The 19,120-nt window shown below is 36.5% G+C and overlaps 2 protein-coding genes and 1 long non-coding RNA gene across 5 annotated transcripts in view; 2 read left to right on the top strand and 1 right to left on the bottom strand.

Annotated features, from left to right (window-relative positions):
- The window catches only part of kdr (kinase insert domain receptor (a type III receptor tyrosine kinase)), a 33,276-nt gene extending 32,966 nt beyond the window's left edge, over window positions 1-310 (bottom strand). For all 3 annotated transcript variants that reach the window (XM_061028932.1, XM_061028941.1, XM_061028950.1), the window contains exon 1: window positions 32-310. In XM_061028932.1, coding sequence (XP_060884915.1) covers window positions 32-98 — 67 coding nt within the window. In that variant the 5' untranslated portion in view covers window positions 99-310. The remainder of the gene's footprint in view (window positions 1-31) is intronic.
- A 5,526-nt stretch (window positions 311-5,836) lies between these two features.
- Window positions 5,837-7,169, top strand: LOC132955860 (uncharacterized). Its single transcript, XR_009665959.1, has 2 exons — window positions 5,837-6,106; window positions 6,713-7,169. It is a non-coding gene; the product is annotated as an uncharacterized LOC132955860 (long non-coding RNA).
- A 2,305-nt stretch (window positions 7,170-9,474) lies between these two features.
- srd5a3 (steroid 5 alpha-reductase 3) lies at window positions 9,475-19,008 on the top strand. The gene is made up of 5 exons (XM_061028914.1): window positions 9,475-9,717; window positions 12,646-12,797; window positions 13,911-14,096; window positions 14,182-14,307; window positions 17,303-19,008. Exons 1-5 carry the CDS (start codon window positions 9,500-9,502, stop codon window positions 17,560-17,562), a joined length of 942 nt encoding a protein of 313 aa, XP_060884897.1. The 5' UTR covers window positions 9,475-9,499; the 3' UTR covers window positions 17,563-19,008.
- Window positions 19,009-19,120: the final 112 nt, after the last annotated feature.

Raw genomic sequence — 19,120 nt, 5'->3', positions numbered from 1 at the left:
GATTTAATGAGTATTTCATTTGTTCTCTTACCAGCCACACAACTGATTTCTAGAAAAAATCCCAACAGTGGAATGACAGAGACTGCCGGAGCCATCATCCAACAGAGGACATGGACACAGTCCTCATGAACACCCAATAAAGACCCCCCCCCCCAAAAAAAACACCTCAGTAATGTGACAGTAATCCTACACACGCAGATTTAATCCTTTGTTTTTCTTTTGTTTTTTATATTCCACGGCTGAGGAAAGTCTGTGAGAGTCATGAAGACGAACAGCGGAGCAGGCAGCGGACGGTGACCAGCGGGGTGTAAAGTGCAGCTCTAAATGAGTCACCCTGAATCTGATGAGGATGGAGACACTTCAGCCAAACAGGGAGGAGCAACACACACACACACACACACACACACACACACACACACACACACACACACACACACACACACACACACACACACACACAGCCTGTAGAGTGGTTGGACACTGAACAACTCAATACACTGAACCATGAAGAGTGTTTGAGGGGAGATTCATTAGTTGTTGAGTTGTAAATATATTAACTTACACATTAGCCTTGACACTGATGATAAAGTCTGGTAACACTTTACATTAAGGTGCTTGTAATAAGCATTCATAACAGGTAATAAGTCACTTATAAGTCACTTATAAGACCTTATTAGATTCTTATTAACACAAATAAGACTATATAAGTGTTAGGCATAATTAACACATTTATTATGTCTTATAAGACACTTATAGGCTCTTATTAGAAACTTATAAACACTTTATATACCGTCATAAACATTAATAAGATATTTATTAACATTGATAAGACTTTTAGTTTCATATTAATGCTTTCTAAAGATTAATAAATACTTTATTATGCACTAATTAACAATTAATAAAGCTCCTCTTAATAAGTGCATATTTAAGTATTTATTCATCTTTATAAGGCAATAATATGAACCCAATAAAGTCTTATCAAAGTCAATAAATATCTTATGAACGTTGATAAGTTGTCTATAAACAAGTTTCTTTGTGTTAATTAATATCTTACAAGCCAATTATAAATGAATTTATAGTTTAATTAACACTCATGAAGTCTTATTAATGTTCATAAACATCTTATTAATGTTTATGACAGTATATAAAGTGTTTATAAGTTTCTAAAAAGACCCTATAAGTGTCTAATAAGATATAATAAATGTGTTAATTATGCCTATATTAACACTTATGTAGTCTTATTTGTGTTAATAAGAATCTAATAAGGTCTTATAAGTGACTTATTACCTGCTATTAATGCTTATTACAAGCACCTTAATATTAGTGTTACCTAAAGTCTTAATTATTGGGCTTACAGAAGTTAAATCCAAGGAGAGTAATCATTATAGAAAATAATCTATTGCACAGTGTAAAGCAACTCTGTTTGACAATAGCCCAGTTATCAAATCATACTTCTATAAATCCCAAAAGTGTTTACTGAGGATTTCAACATTTTATATACTTTGAAACTCTTTAACTATACAATCTTATGAATAATGGATAATCTTTAAAAGTACTGAAGTACTTCAGACCTTCAGTCCCTTTTTTAAACCAAAATCTACAGTGAGAGAAAGTGAGAGTGAGAGCTGTTTAAATTACTCAAAAACATTGGCCATGTTTTTGTGCATCAGTAGACAGTGCGCAGGGGTTTGCCAATATTTGATGAGTAGGACTTCTGTATTTTTGCCGCGGCATAGACACATGTATCCATATCATTTGATCTTTATCAATTTAAAATTCTGGAACAATGACAACCCTACTGTTCTAGTTAATTTACCGGGTTGTCATGATTGATTCATAAATGTGTCTCTTCAAATTCTACTTAAACATTACATTGCTATCTAATGATGTTTTCCACTGGAATTCAAAAGTGAGGATTGAAGTACTTCACCTGAGGGGGGGGGAGGTGTGTGTTTTGATGCTGGCGTGGATTCAGCAGGGTTATTGGGGGATGATGGGGTTGTGTGTGTGCTCCATCCACATGTTTCCTGACCTGGTCGCTTCTACAGGGACGCTCTGCTCTACCAAGCCGCCCACCCTCCTCCTAAACAACGCTTCCTGCAGGGCACACGGCTCACTCAATGCACCTCTGGAAAAGGTGGAAACAGAACAAAATTTCCATTTTTTTGTTTTTTCTGCTTTTGTTTTCCAGAATACACTTTGAACAATAGACCTCTCAAAGACAAAGAGAAACACAAAAGAAGATTTTAAAGAATCTCTGGGGAAAGAAGGAGAAGGAAAGACTTTTAAAGTTAAAGATCATTTTAAAGTTTCACTTTTGTTTATTTCAGTCAAAATAACTCTGACATTTCCAGCATTATGCTTTTTTTTTCTAATAACTGTTGGCAAACAAACATAGTCATTTCAAGATCATACAAAAATAATCAAATTTACCGTAAAACTGTTTTTTTTTTTTCTAGTGAGAGGTGGAGAAAGTTTGCTTCTGACATCATCCTCAAAAAAAAGTCTTGAGTAAAAAGCTGTTCATTTTTTTGGCACTGTTTGTGTTTATGCTTTGCAATCATACGAGGGCTTTGGGAGGTCAGTGTCCCACAATTCAACACAGAAGCATTCATGTACTGAGAGAGGGAGGGGTGTGTGTTTGTGCATTCACTCGCATTGTTGTGATTGACGCAGAAAAGAGGGCAGAGTGCAGATGGCATCTGACGAGGAGAAAAACACGACTTCTGAAACGAGAAAAGGAGCATTTAGATGAATTTTAAATGAAATCTTTGTGCTACAAGTGTTGAGTTTTTTTTACCTTTACCTCTTCTAAGCCTTTCACTCTCCATGCACATTGGTAGTTGGTGAAGTTGTGCCAGAAAATCCTCTGCTTCTGCAATAAATGAAAACAACAAAGTTTTTTGCACCAATGTACCATGGATGTATTATACAATGTTTACAGCATTCGAGGCAGAGCCCTGTTCATTTCTGTGAAAGATATCTTTTTTTTCTAAAAAAAAAATATATACATAAAGACATAAAAATATAAATATATAAAAATAATTCCAGGCTAGCTCTACATTGTCAAAGAGAGAAACTCTGGTCCAATCAAAACAAGCTAAATCATGTATAAAAGCTTGTTCATAAAAGTGTTTAAAATCTCTTTGAAGCCAAGGCTTGGTTTTGGGAAGTTTGGCATTTTGAACTGTTGCAATGGCACAATGATCACTTAAATCATTTACAAAAACCCCTATATCAGTATACTTATGAGGGGCATTTGTCAAAATTAAGTCCAGTAGGGTTGATCTTACAGGTTGTTTAATATTAGGACGAGTTGGACTACGAATCAGTTGAGACAAGTTTAGAGAGTCACAAACAGATCTGAGGCTGTCTGAGACTGTGGACAGCCAATCACAATTTAGATCCCCAACCAAAAGTAGCTCACTTGAATTTATTCCAGCAATAAAGCTAGATAAGGACGACAAGGCTTCCAAACAGGCTGAAGGAGGTCTATAACAACCCAAAACGGAGATAGACTGGCCCTGAGAGAATTCAAGTTTCAGGGCAAGAAGTTCAAATTGCTTGCTGATGGTCACAGATGTTAGGATGGTAGCATGGAACTTATTTTTGACATAAATAGCAACGCCACCACCTTTTCTGGGCCGATCACAACGAAAGACATTGTAACCTTTAATAAAAATATCTTTGTCTGAGACTGACTTACTAAGCCAGGTTTCAGACAATACAAGAATATCAGTATCAGTTGACTGTGTCCAAATTTTAATTAGGTCCAATTTTGGGACAAGGCTCCGAACATTAATATGAATGATACCAAGGCCAGTTCTGGCTCTGACTTCCTCCTGTCAGGATGGTAGCTTACTGTTAGTTCACATCAGAAAGTTCTGGATCATCTGGATGCCTCTCTCCGATGATTTTAATAGTTTAACAGCAGAAGTCGTATGTCTTACAGTGACAAGCTAGCCCACTGACCCACACTCACTGTCAAGTCAGTGGGACAAACTAAATGACCAAAGTCACAGTGGACGATCATCTCCGTATACCTGGGTGAGAAACTAAACTTTATGCGTACAGTTTTGTACTTTGTGGTCATAAACTGAGATTTTGATCACTGTCACAAACTAAATGAAACGTGTGTCTGATCTGTGTCTGAGAGCGCCCTCCTTTGTACTCATGTATCACGTCAAATGACCAGTCAGGGCTAGCTTGCAGCTAACTAGTTAGTCTGTCAGTAATAAGGACAATTCTGCTTCATTTGATAACATTTGACAACATCAACGCTAATTGAAATCTACACAAAACAGAGACAAACAAGAAGCTGTAAGAGTTTTTTTTGGTTGAGGTATTCAACTCAAATGCATCTTATCAGAAGCTGTTAGGTGTCGTACTGTGTATCTCTGTATGAAAAGGAAAGTGGCAAAATTTAAGCAACACAGACATTTAAGTTTTGCAGGATTAAAACATTTTTAACAGGATTTTAACAGGATAAAAGTTTCTGCTTTTCCCTGGCAGAACCTTTCAGTTTAGTTTGAAAGAAACTTATATATTGATGTTTTTTTTAATCAAATTAATCTCTAATCAAAACTTAGTCTACAATGTTTTTGATTGTGTGCTCAATGTGAACTTATTGATTTATATTTCTGCCACACAAATGCTGCCCTGCAGCCTTCTGGGGGGCCTGATGAGGGTCCGGCTCTTGGCACAGTGAACAGAGAGGAGGACACTGAGGGAAGCAGGAAACAGTCCACACTTCCTCAGACAGGATACTGTGCTCCTCTAAGAGGCATCCTGGACTCTAATGCCTCAAAGACCTTATCACGTCTTTCACACAAACACACTTCTTTCCCTCTGACACATTTCTGCGCTGAACAGAGCACAAACCCACAAAAGACGTATGATCCCGTAAGAAGAAAACTCAGCAAAAGCGGAGAGTGAGTGAAGCACCGAGGCCACGAGGTCGCTCAACATGTTTGGTCAAACTGTCCTGAAGATCAAAGTGTGATCAGCCGATACAGAATTTAACTCAGAACTCAAATATTCACAACATCTGAGAGCAAAATATTCTTCTTTGTACTTCACATTTATCTATACATCCTACTTCTACAATATTTAAGTTAACAAGCCATATTTACTTAATATATTAACGTTAATGAGCAGACAAATTTTAACAATACAAATTTAGGTTTGAGGGGCCCCTGGGGTCCCAACATATTCTAGAGTCGACATTGAATCTACTTGTAAGGGGGTAGGCTACTTCTTTACGATTGACTCATGGGTAGACTCCTGTTATTAGAATCTTAATTAGAGCTGATTGGACAATCAATCATTAAGTCGTTTGCTGATCAAATAATTGTTTAAGTATTTTAAATGTGCAAAAATGCTCAAACCTAACTGATTTCAGCCTCTAGTATAAAGTATTGTCTAATAAAAAAAATATATGACTTGGGCTTTGAGACTTATATTTATTTATATTTAGGCTAATTGTGTTAACCCATTCATTTATTCAGAAATATCGCCATTATATTTCAAAATGAAAACGACAGCTTGATGAAGTCACTATTTGAGTATGGACTTTTTTTCACACTGTTGCATACAAGGTTTGCTGACAACAAACTAGTAAGGCTACAGACATTGACACACATAAACATGGGATTGTTAACAACCTCGTCATCTATCACACTCCAAGACAACTTATCAATTTATTTTTTTTACCTCTATTTGTAGAAACGTTTGGCTCATGGGGGCTGCATGTTGTTGAAAGCATAGAAATATATTATAAACATGTTTATATCTTTGGTTGAGAGATTCAGGTGCTGCCACCTGCTGTTGGTTTCTAATTTTTAACCATAGACTGTAAATATTACTGGACAAACTCTGACCCGTCTGTTACATAGGCAGCAAATGAGTCCAATCGACGGCCGCATCCATATTGGATTTGCAGTCTCAACCTAACTTCGGATCAACCTAGCTACAGCAGTAAGGCGGGACCGGCGGGACTTAACTCCGCCCATTCAGCTCGACGTTAGCAGTCCACTTCACAGCATAGCTAACATCTAGGCTGCTATCATCCCCTATTCCTGCTCGTCCTGAGTTATCTCTATAAACAGTAAGTTAACATTTAACTTTTCTACAACACAGTTAAAACGAATTATATTCAACCCAAATATTGAATTAAAGTCTTAAAACTACACTTTTTTAAATATACAACTATGGTTATTAGTTATTTGTCAGAGAAGTTAGACTTTGTCAGTGTTAGCAGAGAAATACATCAGAAAAGTTTTATCCATAGACTGTAAATAAATATGTGAGACATCCAGAAGAAATCAATATTACAAAACATACAGTTCATGTTACTGTTCTGACAAAAAGAGGAATGTCTGTGTCTTATATTTACTGATGTCAACAGTGATGTGGGTGAACATGACAATTGATAAATAATTATTTAGTATTTATTATAAGACATTTGTTTTCTATAGAACCCCGTAAAGTCATGGAGTCTGTGGACAGTGTCAGCTTCACACCAAAAACTTTAAGTATTAGAAAAAATAGTGTTTAAAACTGGCATCTATTATGAGTTGCAGCTACCTTGTTCAATATTATTCCTGCAGATGTGGCTAATAACAAAAAAACAGCCTGAGCTGTCACATGTAGTTAACTGTACATTTTGTCTTGTCTGAGGCATTAATTGAACATTTTTGTATTTCTCCTATAGACACAGTGTGGATTATTGGTGACTTGTCTGTCGAGGTGCCCAGAGAGCTGCAGAGACAGAGGAAGAAACCTGAGCCTCAACAACATCTGCATTTGTTGGTTCTTCTGGGGTGGACTTCGGTTGCTTCTCTTCAACAGCACGCTGTGAGGGAGGTCTCACCCAGATGGCCTGAGTGATGACACCCACAGGCTGAGAGCTGAGGCGTGTTTTAAGCCTCTTGACAAACCGTTACACCACACCCGCCTGTCAATCAGGTCAGCTACACACCTTATTGTGAATAACTCTTATCCTTCATCAAATCAAACGACCCCCGTACAGTGTGTGGCGATCGAGACATGAGCTAATCACACCTATTTGTTTGTTTTGTACCAAGCTGTAAACATGTTAATCTCTGCTGTAAAAACAGGCTTTTTGAATGTAGTTTTTCAGATTAAATAAATATTTCTATATAAATGCACTCCTTTATATCTACTTATGAGTATACATTTCAGATTGAAATGACAAGACTAAAATGTGCATTAATGCTCAACTCAATAGCTAAGGGAAGGAAGTCTACTTTTACACAACTTTTTATTCTATTGACATTTTTTTTTACCAAATACTAATTCAGTTCATTTCTGAAAACGGGATGGAACAGAGTCATTGCAAAATTTGCCCTTAAACACAGCCCCATTCTTAAATCAAGATACACCGAGAGTAAATAAGATCAATAGCTTGTGAATAAAAACACAGTTAAAAATGATTTAGAAATGTAGTCTTCCCAGATCAATATCACATAATATCAACTTCTCCCATCTAAACTGGACAAAGGGTTTTAAAATGGGAAGAAAATGGTTTGAGTGCAAGTTGTTTGGAGGAGATCTATTTTTATTTGAAAAGCTGAAGCATGAATACAGTCTTCCAAGGTGCAAACCCTCCTTCTCCTCCTCCTGAAGCCTGTGGATGATGTACTGCCGTCTTATCTGCTGGCCATCTTCTCTCACCAGAACTTAAATGTCATTCTGAAGAAGCTCGAGCATGTGACATGGATCCAGGAGAACATGGACTTTTAGTGCGGGGTCTTCAGGATGGCAAAGAAAGAGAGAAAATAGCAGTTATTCATTAAATCAATTTTTTTGTTCTCATCTATTTTTCTGTATTCATCTGTGTGTTAAGAGTACATTTATAAATTCAACAGTGTACTACCCAGACAACAAAGGTATAGTATTCAGGTAATCAACATCTATTTAAAGTTAAGAAGATAAACTTTATTGTAATCATGATATTTTCAGCTCTGACTCACTTGCACAATGATATTCCACATCAAATTGTCTCAGATTTTGTGTTAGGAAAAATTAAGCAATTTATTGTGGATAGTACTTCATCTTAACATGAAACAAATATAACCTGAATTATTTAAATCATTAACAGGTCCCAACTCTCTGTGCTTTAGTACAGAACATACAGTAACTCATCTGTTATTAACATGAGCTCAGTACATGGCTGTATTCTTCAAACTATTTCTTGTACTTTATATCTATGTGCTTTATATCTTATTTTTATTCAATATGTTATTTATATTTTATATTTCTACGGCTATATTCTTTATAAGAGCATCTGTAATGATTAAGAACTATATTAATAACCACATTCAATTAACCTGAACTCACACAAAGTGATTATTTTTTTTAATTTGGTAACAGTTTGCACAAATCTTAAGACACTACATCAACCATGTAACTTTAATGTCATCCTGTATAACCTACACAGCACATGAGGTTCAGTTGAGTTTATGTTACTGATGGATAATTACTACACGAAGTTTGTTTTTTAATGTCCACATTTACGTCATCATAACGTCAGATAACCATATTTACAGTCTGTTGTTAACCACCGAGGTGGACCTTTAGCTTCTAACATCACACAAACTCATTATTTTCAACAACAAACATTTCTAAACCATTGACTGTAAATAATGGACTACACTGAGTACAGTTAGCCGACTGGTTTACAAGCTAACGCTAAACAAGCTAGGTCCGTAAATATAAATACCGACACGTGAGTAAGCAGTAAATATAACACTACTATATCACTTACCGAAGAGTTAGGGTCATCAACTTCTTGGATGGTCTGTTAACCGCACAGCAAGCCGTGTATGTTGTCAGATATGTGCTAAACAAACTCTCCAAACGAAGTAAAAAAGAGGAGAAATCAGAGGCTGTTAGCCTCCTGACCTGCTGACCTGACAGACAGATGCAGCGCGCAGAGCTGTCAATCAAATCTGACACAACCCTTATATGGGCATAGCCGTTTTCCTTAATAGAATAAAATCCGATGAGTTATAAAAAAAATCCCCCCCCCCCCCCCCCCCCCCCACAGTATGAGGAGAAGGGGCCGTCAACTTATCAGATATATCTCGTTTTTTGAACCAGGCTGTAAACATGTTGATTCCTGTGGTAAAAACAGGCTTTTTTGGCTGTGGGCTTATGGCACTTCCGGCGCTTCTGCAGCCAGCCTCAAGCGGAACCTCGAGGAACTGCAGTTTTTTGTACTTCCGCATTGGCTTCATTTTTCGAGACCGGAGGTTGCCCCTTGTTTTTAACTGAATGAAACGTTTAAGCTTTTCAAGTTACAGTTGAATATATTTCACACAACTACGTGGCAAAGCGGTGTCAAAACAATTTAATAACTATTTGATGTTTCACTTCCCGCCATTAAGGGCGTCCGTCAGAACTGTTGCTTTTGTTTCCCGTCGGTGTCTCTTCTGTGTTACACACAACAATTGTCTGCAAACAGCAGAGCTGAAAAATGTTGAAATCAGTTTTTCTCAGCTTTATTGATGTTTTTTGGTCTTCTGTGGCTTGTGGCTTCCTTGTAGCTTTCTGTGCTCACAACATTTCGCGACACCTGCCGAGAGGACACGAAACAAGTCATGTTTACGTTTTACTTCAGGATCTTATCAGGTACGGAAAAACGAAACACCTGAAACGAGGCGACTGGCTGCAAGTGTTTGACGTCCCGAAAAGGTAACCCCTTCTTTTAAAGCTACGAGTGAAAAATGTACTCTAAGCTATGATAACATGTTATTTAATACCAAATCCAGATGCATTTATTGTAAAAGTTAGACATTTCAACATTAAGAGCCTTAAATAAAAGTAAAAAATATAGTTACAGTAATTTGATACCTCAGAATTTATTAACACATTTCTGTTTGTTTAGAAGTTTCAAAGGATTTCATGATACTTTGCTTTTTATTGAGTCTTATAGGATCCGTATATGGGTCAATGACGTGACGCTCATTTTTTTGTGTCCATAAGGTTTAGTTAACTTTTAAAGGCTTAAAATCTATAAATAAATGCACAAATGACATGCTTTCATCCTTTGTTTTGAGGACCTAGTCTAAAATGTATATTTATTATACATTTTTAGAGAATATTTGGGGTATTTGGGCAAAAATGTCTAAGTGGTGTAACCGTTGAAACTTCGTACCAAAGAATTAAAGTTGCTTTAAAAAGGTTAAATTTTCACATAACACCCTATGAACTAGCCTGGCATAATCTTACAATAGAACTGTTCAATAGTAAATAAAAGTGATGGAACATCATTGTTCTTTATTATTATAAATTATTTTAGAGAAATCGTGTCACCCAGTCAAGTACCAAATTGTCAACATGGTGTAACCACCATCGAAGGAACCATTTTGTTAATATATTCATCATGTGACAAGAAATGTTATCACAAAGAAGAACCCCTGATGGTCCTAACTGCTGCAGGACAAGTTTAGCAGCTCTCTTTAAAACATGAGATAATTGGACATTTTAAGGGCGTGGTCAAGTATGTCAAATGGTATGACTTCAGAAAAACATTAACAATTCATGATAATTATAAAAATTTGTATTCACTTCGAAAATTAGATTTGAAATGTTCACACCAGGAAATGTGCTAACATAGGTCTCAATGATAATGCCTGTCAAATTTGATTTGAAGTGGAAATGTCAAATGGTGTAACCGGTTCCACTATTTGACTTTTATGACAAGCCTTTCTGTTAGAGGCCACTTTTGTCAAATATCAGTATTTTTTAATGTTGATTAAAGTGGTGATTCATCCACAACCTTATTATCAAGGGTCTAGGACAAAATACCCTGGCATTTTGTAAATGTTTAGCTTCAAATTGCATATTTGTGTTCCATTTACTTATATTTATAAAGGTGCACTATTTAGTTTTGTTAAAGTAAATGTGAAAGTTGGAGAAATGTACAGATTATGTGGTATATGTCCATCATAACTCTAAACACAAACTGTCCTTAGATGAAGATTTGGTCCCTGGAACACTGTTTGAAGATAAAATGCTACTGGAGAAGTTAAGGTGGGGGGCCCGCAACAGTGAAAGTGTAACTCTCCTGGTAGCTTTATATCTCCAAACAGAGTTCCAGGGACCCATTTTTTACTTTGAATAAAGTTTGTGTATTCAGTTCAGAAAATATATCAAAGAATTGTTTCACTTCTCCAACTTTCAAATTTCACCACTAAATCTACATAGTGCACCTTTAAACATGTATGATCTAATATATGTATGTATCCTGTAATATTGGCACCAGTAGTTGCATTTTAGCTGTGTCTGCTATCAGGGGCCATGTGGTAGGTAGTATCAGCGTGTCACTAAGAAGGTGGCAATGCTGTTTGGGCTGTGATGGCCATGATGTAAAGAAGGAGAGATGTAAAGTGTTGCCTGTGGGTATGTTATCCTTTGATTAGGGCGCAAGTACCTTGAGTTTATTCCAAATACTGAAGAAATGAATTCCCCCTGAAGATTTTGGTCAGATGTTGTAATTTACTTAAGATATGAATTAATTAAGGATGCACTGATCCTGACTAAGACAGCTAGATCAGGTATCAGTAAGAATTTGTCGATCTATGAGACCCATCCAAAAGGCAGATCTATTCACTTCAGTTTTATGCTATTCTGTGTTTAAGACAAATGTGCTACATTACTGTCATCAGTGTACTGGTATTCTGTGCACTTTGGAAGGTGGAGCAAACATAAAATGGAGGAAGCTAACAACAAAGAAACAATGGCCTTTGACTGTAGAAGCAGCATGGTCAGTTGGTGTAACTGGTTTGCGTCAATTGGTGTAACTAGTATTTCTTGTAAAAAATATAATAAAATACAGGAAAATTAAAGTTGAATAAAAGTAGTCATCTATTGCAGTGAAATAACATGTTTTTTTTAACAATTTTTACATAATTTGCCAAAAAGTAATTAGAAAACAGAGGTGTTTTCAGCTTTGTGCCCCGCTCAGTATTGAAAAAGGGCATAACTTATACATTTAGGGATAATCCTAATAAAATCTATGTTCTTGTGCTATTTTAAAATGAAGTAATTACAATCATGAGTACACTTACATATACTCTAGATGTATAAAATATTCAATATTCTTAACTTTTCAGTGGTTACACCACTTATTTTTAGGTCCATTTAGTCTTACCTTTTGAAAAAAAAGGTTTAAATGTCCTTTAAAAAAAAAAAAACACAAAACCAACATGAATACAAATGTCACATTTTAATGAACCTGATGCATGCTTTCAAATTGTGTTTTTAAAAGATTTTTGAATTGGTCATCTGAACAAGCCTTATTTGTCACTGACCCATATATATTTATAATAGTTGTGGACACTGAAAATGATGGATGTATTTAGGCTATATTAAAAGTTTTATATAAGTTAAATGTATTTATATTAATTTAAAGAATATTTAATTCATGGTTTAATTTTATTCTATTAATATAATTTCTGCTAATCCTGAGAATATTATAGATGTTATGGTATTTATATTTGCTGTCATTTATAGATGATTATCATCTGAATTTTAATAAGTTCAAAGGGTAAATGTGTTCATGATTATTTGATTAAAACATCTTAAAGTCCTAACTTAATCCTCTTTGTTCTGTCTCAGATGGTTCTGGCACTTTTATTCCATCTCTGTTTGCTGGAATGGTTTTCTTCTGGTCTTGTACCTGAACTTCACCTTTCAGAACCAGTCCTATCCATCATGGCTGAACGGACTGTTAGACATTTTGACGGGTGTACCAAACTCTGACAGTCAAGGTAGGTTTGAATCCTCTTAGCTCATGTTCTGATTTGCACTGGTAGTGTTATTGCTGGTGGATTTTCCAGCTGTGGCTGGACCGAAATCATCGATTTATTTTGGTTTACAATTTAAGACATTTATGTTGACATTGATTTCTAAAGCACTTTCCAAATGATAAAAAGGGAGTTCATATTTATCTGACTGCTTGTCCTCATTGATCAAATAGCCATGTGCAGTAATATAGAAAATAGAGAATGCAACCCACCGTGATATCGAATCATTGACATGATAACTTAACGTCATCGGATTGAATCGTTAGACCGTTCATTAAGTATTATTTTACTATTAACAAAACAATCGATCGACTCCCTCTACAGACATTTCACATACAGTCTAGTCATGTTCATGGCTGTTCTAAGACTTCCCTGACTCCTTTAAATGCATTCAAGGAAAAGGGAGCTGACAGTTGTATTGGCATCCAAGACACCACTAGAGGGAGCTGTGTGAAGCAATAAAGGGGCATCACATTAGGACAAACTGCTGTCAGTAAAATAAGATAAATACAAGGAATGCCTGTTGCATTACAAGGAGGATATATGGCCCAGTTAAAGACATTTGACATTTCTTGAACAGTTCAGTAATACAATAGTGAATAATATTCAAGACTTCTCGAGTTGATCTTATTTTTTATTTTATGGTATAACAAGGCCTATGATATATTCTTATATCCGTCCCAGGCTCATGAATTGAGCCTTATCATTTACACCTTAAAATTACACCTTATCATTGCAGACATTGTGTGACATAGCTTCACGACCTTTGATCTTGGACGCCCAAGGGGGGCCGCCAAAGATCTTAGGGGGGGGCATGAAGTTCTCGGTGCTTTCACAGTGCATGAAAATCCTGAAAGAATCGTGAAGTCTTAAGTGTGTGCTGCATTTGTGAAGACAAACAGCCATATTTTTCTCCGGCCTGCACCTTAGTATGTCTTACCTCAGGAAACCCTCCCCCTCCAGTCCATCAGGGATAGTCTCCCATTATGAGGGGCATGTGTGAACATCCAGGTCAGGGGAGTTTGAGTAGCTGAAATAATTGCTATAATGTCATATTGTGATTGTTTGTGTCTGCAGTCCCACAGCTGGTCACTGTGCTGGTGCAGCTGCTGCTCTCCTTCCACTCCCTGAGGAGGCTGCACGAGTGCCTGTTTGTCAGCGTTTTCTCAGACGGGGCCATGCATTTGTTGCAGTATGTGTTCGGTCTGGTTTATTACATCATGATGGGGCTGACGGTGCTCGGATCAGATCGTCTTGAAAGAGGTGAAATTAACTAAACTCTTCTCTACAGCTTTCATTCACGAGTTCTGCTTTGTGGTATTAATGTTCCAGTTTGTTTTTCTCTCAGGCTCTGGACCTCTCCTCTCCCAGCTGAACTGGTGTCATGTGACAGGAAGTGTTCTTTTCATCATGGCCTCACTGATGCAGCATCAATGCATGGTCCATCTGGCCGCGCTTCGCACTGGAAAGTCAGGTAGGCAGAGGCCATTGTCTCTGGACCAGTCACTGAAATAAAATAATGGAAAGAAGAGAGACAAGAGGAATGACATTTTTCCAAATCTAAAGCGGTTGATTTTTAAAAGAAAGGAAACAAACCCAGACTTCAGTATTGTTGGGCTTTAAACAGAACTGACACCCTGTCACATTGTCAAACCTTTACAATGTGTTTATGTTATTCAGGGGTCATGATGACTAAAAGGTTTTGTTCCACAGTGGATTTCCTTTTTAAAACTTTGTAATGGCTGTGAGATAATCATCAGGAAACTGAACTACTTCAAATGATTTCCAATCATTCTCACATTTGAATTGTACTGTGTAATCGAAATTAAACATTTCAAAGGAGCAGTACATAACTCTGACACCTAGTGTTTAAATTAAGTACTGCAGTTCAAATTCAAAACATTGTAGAGTGCTGTCTTCCCCCCGCCCCTCCTTCTCTAGAGTTGATGTGCAGGCAGGTTGCTATGTCACAGACACTGAAGCTTCAGTGTTTAGCCAGCTCTGCAATGGTCTTGAAACATTTCTGCGTTCTAACCTCTCTACATTTTTCAAAGCATCTCCAATATTTATCCAAGGTTTACAACGTTTCTGGTCAGGGAGCTTTTTAAGAAAAAGAAGAGGCATTTTAGGTCTGATGGAATCAGTTTTATCTGAACCAGCCTCCATCGCTGTAATACCTGTTAGTTTGCTTTTTGCCTGGCAAACCAAGGGACCAGGAGCAAAACAGCCGTGTGGGGGCGCCTTGAAGCCGCCTTCCTTCTCTGGTCCAAAGAAAAACAAACTTTTTGCATCGGAATCTAAAGTTAGAAGGAGGACATACTGACTGCTGCATTGTTGTCAGAGAAGCCAGCACTTCAACATATCATGTAACCTTAAGTTCTGATGATATTGTAAGGTCATTTTATCATTTAATTCAGTAGATATTTTACACATTGGTCATTTAAAACACCAAATTCACAAAATAACATAAACAAACCAATCGATGCAGCATCAAACCGTGTACGTTCTGTATTCTTATTAGTTCATAAGTTCATATTTAGCAAGATTTAAACTGCAATAATTCACATGGTAATTTTATCCCTGATTAGTTTGAGTTAAACTCATGAACAAACAAATATGTTTAGAAATACGGTTCCCTGCTGAACTTCAGCTGTTCACCCCCGCTTCCCGTGAGAATTATGAATTACTCAACAAATAAATACAATAAAGTGACTATTGTTTCATCACTGCATGCAGGCAGACGGATTTCAGTGAATACATTCAACAGTTGTAGACCTACCTTACAAACCCTACATAACAGCCGACACAAGATTTAAATCTTAGATTCAACACAATAGAAGAACTCTTTGTATGTTTTTATGTTTGCAAAAGAACTTTTGAAATCCAAATGTATGTTTTTATCCACTGTGGACACGCGCTTTTCCAGACCTTCCCCAGGCCTGACAAACACTGAAAACTGTGAACCTGTTTCCATGACTGAGGAACCCGGACTGAATAATATTCACTAACCTGTTGTCCCTCTGTCTGCCTCAGTTACTGTTTATTTCTGGTATGAAGTGCTCTTACTTTGATTTTAAATCTGTTAATCATCAACAGGTATTAGTGAATCATCTCTACTCCAGAGTGATGCGTCTTGCAGTTTTCTGAGCTGATTTTTGCACTTGCTAACACGCTGAGGTGTTTCACATGTCAACTCTCTGACCTGAGACAGCAGGGCTGAGAATATTAATGTATTCATATTTAAACTCTCTGTTCTCCCTCAGCACCTGGGAGAGAGAGAGAGAGAACAGGACAGGCAGAAAATGCAGTCTGCAGAAGGGTCTTCATGAAACCAGAATTTTAAACTTTGATTTGATTCCAGTAAAACTCAGATGATATCGATAACTGTTTTGATACCACAGCCTAGGCATCAGTTATTGTTTAATGTAATGTGTTCAATGAGCAGATTCCTACATCATTTCTAAACTGCACAAAAACATTGGCAACAATTCCAACGCATCGTCTCATGATATAGGTGATTTTTAAAATGTATTTTATTTTTTATTCAGAGCAAAATTGAAACATGTTTTGCAGCTAGTGAAAGATACAAACATTTTTCAGAAAGTAAAGAGGTACAATAAGACACAGTTGTCTAAACATTCTTATAAAATGAGGTGGTAATAGTGGTGAGACAAATAAACATTTTGCAAAAGAAAATTCAAAGCTTGGCAAAGCCATTGTGAGTAAAAGTAATATGCCGGGATGGGTAAGCAAATAGGATTGTTGTCGTATACATATAAATACATGTACATGTCCCTGCTTACATAGACAAACTTAAAAAAATATACCTGCACACATACAAACCCACGCACCCAATCTGGCAAACTGATAAGTCAGTGAAAGAAAGTAAATAAGTTTAAAGTAAATATACTCTCACAAAAACGTATATCCAAGTTTACAGTCTTAAATCATAGATGTTGTTTTATAAAACTCTTTCTCTTCGAGCATGCAGCCTGGATTGTTACCTTTATTGTCACTGCACATTGTAGAACGAAATGTGCTTTACTCTCTAAAACAAAAAGCAGCATCCATCACATTCAACCAAACATGAATACAGATTAAAGAAGAGTTGAGTGTATTCAGGGCAGTCTTCAGGGTTACAGGACATTCAGTGTTAATGCAAATGTTATGTATTATAAGTAAGTTTTTATGAGGAAGGTTTTTGTAAACACAGTCATCAATAATATGAGTATATCTGCTGTTTGCTGCTGAGCAGGCTTTGGGCTTTTTTCAGTTGGTCTATCTGAACTTTTTAATGCCAAAATCCGCTGCCTGCTGCAGGAAGATTGTTCAGAGCGAATATGTGAGCCAGAAAACCAAAAGACTCCCACAAAAATACAGATTAACGCAGCTTTAACTTAACACAGACAGGTATTAACCAAAGGTGTGTGAGATGAATAATAAGGGCTGGTGTATTTGATGTTTTTCAGGATCTGTGGAGACGCTGGCTCACAGACTTCCAGAGGGCGGCTGGTTCGACCTCGTGTCCTGTCCTCATTATTTGGCCGAGCTGCTACTTTACGTCTCTCTGAACCTGATGTATGGAGGTGTTTCTCTCACCTGGTGGACCGTCTTCCTCTTCGTGCTCTTCAGTCAAGCTCTGGAGGCTCAGCTCTGTCGTGAATTTTATATCAGTAAATATGAGTCATATCCCAGGAACAGGAAGGCTTTCATACCTTTTGTGCTGTGAGGGTATCGTCGTCACTGTTTCTGTTCTTCTTTTCTGGACCTGTGAAGTCCTACAAGATTCATTTCCATCCCTGAAGATGGAAATTAGCTAGCTATCTAAATCTGGTACAAAGCATCTCTTCTCTTCTGAGACTAATGTTTTTTGTTTTGTACACTGTCCCTGATTCAAATAAACGATTAAATGAACTACAAAACTAGGAAAGACATGACAGGGTGTGAAACTCACCTCTCTCAGCATTGATTGACAAGATGCTCTCAAACAGGTGAAGCTGCTCAATAAGTGACAGCTGGCGGCTCTCGGGCGAAAATGTGACGCATGGCAGAGATGCAGGAACATTAACAGCGTTAAAGATCTCCAGCAGGTGAGACGGGAGCTGTTTCTGCGGGAGAAACTTTAACTTGTTTGAGCTCAAACAATGATTTATGTCGGCAAAATGTAGATGTAAAAAGTGTTTCTACAATTTAAACGTCTTACAAAACCTAAGACGATATCCAAATAATGTAGTCTTTTATTATTACTTTCATTGGAACATAACATATAACAGGCACTACAAAAATAAACATTAACTAAAGAGGGGGAAATCATGAAAATGATAGTTGCAAATGCTGTAAATTGTTTTTGTATCTCGACATCATTGTAAATGAGGGAAACCTGAATGATTTTCAAGGCTTAAATAAAGGTTGATGTTGATGATGTCGAAAAGCCTTTCTGATATTGGCTAAATCTTCAGAAAAACTACAACATAAATTGCAGTTTGTTTTTTGAGATACTGCTCTTCAATACAAAGCAAACCAAGTGTGAAGGTGAAATCAGTTTTTTAAGGTTTTTTAAAGTTTTGTCTGTATTTTTACTGTAAACTGCTTGGTTTCATTTTTTTTTTTTAATTTAGAAATAATCCCTACTGATTATTCAGATTATTAACAGGGTAAGAAGGCCTGTCAATTTCAATTAAAATGTATCTTGAAGCTAGTTATTTTCCGTTTATATTATTGTTACTGATTTAAATCTTTTTAATCTGTTTGTTTTATGACTTATTGTGACTGACAGGGTTCCCATTGTATTTAAAATCCTGAGAAGTCATGGAATTTAAAACATTTCTTTGTGGTTCTTTGTTAGATTTGTTTCAACTCAGACTGCAATGCCAAGAAATAAAAACACCAACTGTAAAAGTACTAAAAAAGAATATTAGAATAACAGTTTAAAGTTTACACATTGACTGCCCTTATATTATTCTAAAGCAAGATTTGATTTTACTGTTGGGGTTGGTTTAGGTGGAGCAAGTTTTGTTTGTTTTTTTGTAAATGGCTGTATAATTTAAAATATTTATAATTATGGATTATTCTGATTATTTTCTCCATTGCTTGCTATGTTGCTTCATCACTATTGTTTGGTATAATTGAAATCTGAAAGAAACGTTACATAGTAAAGTTCTGTTTTGTGTGGTCATTGAGTTTGTATTATTTTTCCTTGACAAGTGTTGACAGTTTATCAATTAAATTGTGAGGTCAACAATCTACTGCTAATTTGCAGCTCTTTGCCTTACGTCTTTACTAACGTT

This window comes from Labrus mixtus, chromosome 3, assembly GCF_963584025.1.
Source record: "Labrus mixtus chromosome 3, fLabMix1.1, whole genome shotgun sequence".
Lineage (NCBI taxonomy): Eukaryota > Metazoa > Chordata > Actinopteri > Labriformes > Labridae > Labrus > Labrus mixtus.
This window is presented reverse-complemented; position numbering and strand designations above follow the sequence as displayed.